Source organism: Nicotiana sylvestris, chromosome 11, assembly GCF_000393655.2.
Source record: "Nicotiana sylvestris chromosome 11, ASM39365v2, whole genome shotgun sequence".
Classification (NCBI taxonomy): Eukaryota; Viridiplantae; Streptophyta; class Magnoliopsida; order Solanales; family Solanaceae; genus Nicotiana; species Nicotiana sylvestris.
The window spans coordinates 92808883-92814380 of NC_091067.1; the positions used below are offsets into that span (position 1 = coordinate 92808883).

The 5498-nt window shown below is 44.5% G+C and overlaps 1 protein-coding gene across 1 annotated transcript; it reads right to left on the reverse strand.

Moving 5' to 3' along the window:
• Nucleotides 1-3294: 3294 nt before the first annotated feature.
• On the reverse strand, nt 3295-5000 carry LOC138881330 (uncharacterized). The gene is made up of 2 exons (XM_070161546.1): nt 4613-5000; nt 3295-4025 (listed from the first exon to the last, which is right to left on the reverse strand). The coding sequence occupies exons 1-2, from the start codon at nt 4998-5000 to the stop codon at nt 3295-3297; spliced, it is 1119 nt and encodes a 372-aa protein (XP_070017647.1).
• Nucleotides 5001-5498: the final 498 nt, after the last annotated feature.

Here is a 5498-nt window from a genome sequence, read left to right on the forward strand (position 1 = left end):
GAACAATATAAAACGGAGTCACATTAAACATGGAATAAGACTCACGGGCATGCTTGACACAAACGTATAGATACTCATCACCGTGCCTATACGTCGTACTCAACATTTAGCACATAGGAATTAAGACTCAACTCCTAATCCCTCAAGCTAAGGTTAGACCAAACACTTACCTCGATGCCACAAACACAATTCAAGCCTCAACTACTGCTTTACCTCTTGTTTCCACCACCAACTAGCTTGTATCTAGCCACAATTTACTTAATGATATCAAAAAATGCTATATGAATCAACTCCAATGCATGAAAATACGTTTTATAAACTTTTTCCCCAAAAAGTCAAAAATCGACCTCGGGGCCGCTTGATCCAAACTCGAAATTCGGACCAAAACCCGATTACCCATTCGCCCCCGAGCCCAAATATATAAGTGGTTTTGGAATCCTACCTCAATTTGAGGTCTAAATCTCCAAATTTCAATATTCTTAGATTTTACCCAAAATTCCCAATTCCACCATGAAAACCCTAGATTCTAGGAGGAAATCTTGTTAAAAAAAAGTTAAGAAGTGAAACAAATAAGTTAGAAGTCACTTACTAGTGTTTTGGGAGAAGAAAGAGTGTTTGGAAAATCGCCTCTCATGTTTTAGGGTTTTAAAAAGTGAAAAATAACAGAAAAGTCCGTTTAAATATACCCCTCTAAGACCCTCTTCGCGGACCGTATAAAAAGGACTACGTCCGCGTAACTCCACCGCGGACAGCAAGAAATCGAGCGCTGTCGCAAAGGTATGGCCTTACCCCAATGCAGTCGCGAAGTCCCCACCGCGGTCCCGAAGGTTTCTCTGCGGACTGCGAGACCTGACGTCAGAGACGTGCAACTTTTCTCTGAACCTGCAACTTCTATAAGTGTAAAAACACCCCGGAACCTATCCAAAACTCACCTGAGCCCTCGAAGCTCCAAACTAAATATGCATACTAACTCAGAAACATCATATGGACTTGCTCGTGTGATCAAATCGCCAAATTAACACTTTAACAACGGATTTAGCATCAAGATCAAAGAAATATCTCATGAACTCTTAAATTCCATTTTTAACAACCAATGGTCCGCTTCACGTCATTTCAAGTCTGTTTCTTACCAAACTTTTGGGGCTCAACTTAAATACTACATAAGACCTGTACCGGGCTCCAGAACCAAAATACGGGTCCGATACCATCACTTTCAAACATATTTCATTTCCAAAAACTCATATAATTTCTAGAAAACAACTTTATTTAAAAATTTATTTCTCGGGCTTGGGACCTCGGAATTCGATTCCGAGCATACAACCAAGTCCCATATTTTCCTACGGACCCTCTGGGACCGTCAGAGCACGAGTCCGAGTCCGTTTACCCAAAATATTGACCGAAGTTAACTCAAATTCGTTTTAAAAGAAAAATTCATCATTTTCACAGATCTTCACAAAATAGCTTTCTGGATACACGCTCGGACTGCGCACATATATCGAGGTGAGATAAAAAGGAGGTTTTAAGGCCTCGGGATACTGAATTTACTTACAAAACAAGTGATGACCTTTTGGGTCATCACATTCAAAGAACCAATTTTCACTATTAGGCACCAAAACGCTCCTGGGTCATCCAAAACCCGATTTGAACATACGCCCCAGTCCGAAATCATCATATAAACCTATTGGAACCGTCAAATCCTGATTCGATGTCATTTGCTCAAAACGTTGACCAAAGTCAAACTTAGCCTTTTTGGCCAACCTTAAAGAACCAAATGTTCCGATTTCAACCCGAACCCTTCCAAATCCCGAACTAATCATTCCCGCAAGTTATAAAATAGTAAAAACACCTACGGGAAGTCTTATTTAGGGGAACAGGGTTCTAGAAAGCAAAACAACCGGTCGGGTCGTTACATTCTCCACCTCTTAAACAAACGTTCATCCTTAAATGGGTTTAGAATCATACCTGGAGTGGTGAATAAGTGTGGATATATGCTTTGCATGTTCTCCTTGGACTCCCCAGTCACCTCCTCGACTGGTTTGCCCCTCCATTGAATCTTTACTGTGGAAATCCTCTTGGATCTCAACTGGCAAACCTGCCTATCAACAATGGCAACTAGCTCCTCCTTATAACCCAGGCTCTCATCTAATTGAATCGTGTTAAAGTCCAACACATGTGACAAGTCGGCATGATATCTCCGGAGCATAGACACGTGAAAAATCGGATGAACTCCCGATAGACTAGGAGTTAAGGCATGTTCATACGCAACCTCCCCAACTCATCTCAACACCTCAAATGAGCCTATAAACCTTGGGCTCAACTTGCCCTTTATCCTGAATCTCATAATCCCCTTCATCAGTGAGACTTTCTAGAGAACCTTTTCGCCCAGTGTAAACCTCATAGGACACCCCATAAAGATAATGCCTCCAGATCTTAAGATCATGAACAATTGCAGCTAACTCTATATCGTGCACGGGGTAATTCTTCTCATGGATATTCAATTGACGTGAAGCATATGCAATAAGTCGACCCTCCTGCATCAGTACACAACCCAAGAAACACGCGAAGTGACGCAATACACAATATACATCCCTGAACTAGAAGGAAACACTAGAACTGGTGTTGTAGTCAAAGCTGTCTTGAGCTTCTGAAAGCTCGTCTCAAAATCATCAGACCAACGGAACGGAGCACCCTTCTGGGTTAATCTAGTCAAAGGTGCTGAAATAGATGAGAAACTCTGCACAAACCGGTGATAATAACCTGCAAACCCCAAGAACCTCCTGATCTCAGTCGCCGAAGTGGGACGAGGCCAACTCTGAACTGCCTCAATTTTCATAGGATCCACATTAGTACCCTCGCCTGATACAACATGCCCTAAGAAAGCCATAGAATCTAGCCAAAACTCGCACTTGGAGAACTTAGCAAATGGTTTCTGTTCCCACAAGGTTTGAAGCACTACCCTCCAATGTTGCTCGTGCTCCTCCATGCTATGCGAGTAGATTAAAATGACATCAATGAAGACAATGACTAACGAATCAATATAAGTCATGAACACCCTGTTCACCAGATCCATAAATGGTGTCGGGGCGTTAGTCAAGCCGAAGTACATCACTAGAAACTCATAATGGTCATATCTAGTACGGAAAGCAGTCTTCGAAACATCGAGTCCTGAATCTTCAACTGATGGTACCTTAATCTCAAGTCAGTCTTAGAGAACACCCTAGATCCATGTAACTAGTCAAACAAATCATCAATACACGGCAACAGGTACTTGTTCTTAATGTTAACTTTGTTCAACTAGCAGTAATCAATGCACATCCGCATAGTCCCATCTTTCTTCTTCACAAATAATACTAGTTCAACCCAAGGTGACATACTTGGTTTGACGAACCCCTTTGCTAGCAATTCTTCAAGCTGCTCCTTCAACTCTTTCGGAGCCATACGGTATGGTGGGATATATATAGGCTGGATACTTAGAGCCAAGTCAATACAGAAATTGATATCACGATATGGTGGCATGCCTGGAAGGTCAGAAGGAAATACATCGGCAAACTCCCAAACTACTAGCACTAAATCAATCGCCAGAGTCTCGGCGGTAGTATCCCGAACATAAGCTAGATAAGCCAAACAACCCTTCTCGACCATATGTCGAGCCTTCAGAAAAGAGATGACCTGACTAGATGTACTGATATACGAACCCTTCCACTCCAATATAGGTAACTCTATCATTGCAAAGGTAACAGTCTTTGCATGGCAATCAATAATGGCGTGATATGGGGATAGCTTGTCCATGCCTAAGATGACCTTAAAGTCGGTAATATCAAGCAACAAAAGGTCCGCTCTAGTCTCATAACCACAGAATGTAACCACATAGGACCAATAGATCTGATCCACTACAACAGAATCGCCCACAAGAGTGGACACATAATCATGAGTGCCTAAGGACTCACGAGGAATATCCAAGAAATGAGCAAACAGATATGACACATGAATATGTAGACCTTGGATCAAATAATACTGAAGCATCCCTACCACAAACAGAAATAATACTTGTGATCACACAATCTGAGGCCACTGCATCTGGTCTGGCCGGAAAAGCATAGAACCTAGCAGGAACGCAGATTGGCTGGCCTCCGCCTAACTGAACAATAGTTGGCTAACCTCCCCCTTCCTGGCCTCCACCTATAGGATGACCCCTACCCCCCTGCCCTCCACCTTTGGGCGGTCGGGCGGTTGGTGCTGTAATCATGGGCTGTGGCCCTGCTGTACTGCCTTGCCCCGAAGTCTGGGACAAAACCTCTTCATATGACCCGGATCCCCACACTCGTAATAACCTCTTAGTTTCATAGATTGATGCTCTGAAGTCTGACCCTGATGGCCTAAATACCCACTAGAAGAACCCTGGATAGCTGGTGGACGGTATGAACTCTCTATCATGGCATTGAAATAGGCGCTGGAAGAACCCTGATGACTTGAGTACCAACTAGAAAAACCCTGAATAGCTGGTGGGAGGTAAGAACTCTCTAGCATGATACTGAAATAGGGTCACGCTGGAGCACCCCAAGGAAGTGGTGGTGCTAGATATGTGGGCTTGCTAGGCTGACCCGTCCCAAACTGGCCTCTATCCCCAATCGGGACACCTCTAAACTCTCCAGAAAAATGGACCTCTTGTCTTGCTGCATTTGCTCTCTACCCCTCTGACGGCAACCCTTAATCCTCCATGAAATTTCCACTACTAGTTGATAAGAAGTCCCCATCTCAACCTCCCGGTCCATACTAGCTTGAATACTGGAGTTCAACCCCGCAACAAACCTCTGTACTCTCTCTGTGTTAGTAGGAAGTATCATAAGTGCATCACGAGACAACTCAAAGAATCTCGCCTCATAATCAGTCACTGATATCTGACCCTGTTGGAGCTTCTCAAACTGGCACCGCAACTCTTCCCTCTGGGAGGGTGGGATATACCTATCCAAGAAAAGGTGTATAAACTGGTCCCAAGTCATGGGAGGAGAACTTTCTAGTCTACTAAAAAGATAATACTTCCACGATCTATGGGCCCCGCCCTCCAGTTGAAAGGTAGTAAAATCCACCCCGTGGGACTCTAATATACTCATGTTGTGTAGTTTGTCCATGCACCTATCAATGATGTCGTGGGGGTCCTCATGTCACTCGCCTCCGAAGGCAGGAGGGTGTAGCCTAGTCCATTTGTCCAAAAGCTTCTGCGGCTCACCGGCCACAGCTGGTCTGGGCTCAGGTATGGCTGCTGCCACTAGTTGGGCCCCGCCCACAGGTAATGTGCCCAGGGTTTGATACACAGCAGCTGCATGCCCAGGAGCTTGAGCAGTAGGGGTCTGGGCTCCCCCTCCTAATTGAGATGTGGTTGGGTCTGCAGGAAATAAACCAGCTTGGGTCATAGTGTCCATGAACCGCAGTATATGACCCATGACCTCCTGAAAGCCCGGTGCTGACATGAAATCGACCGAGGCTGGCTCTGTTGCGGG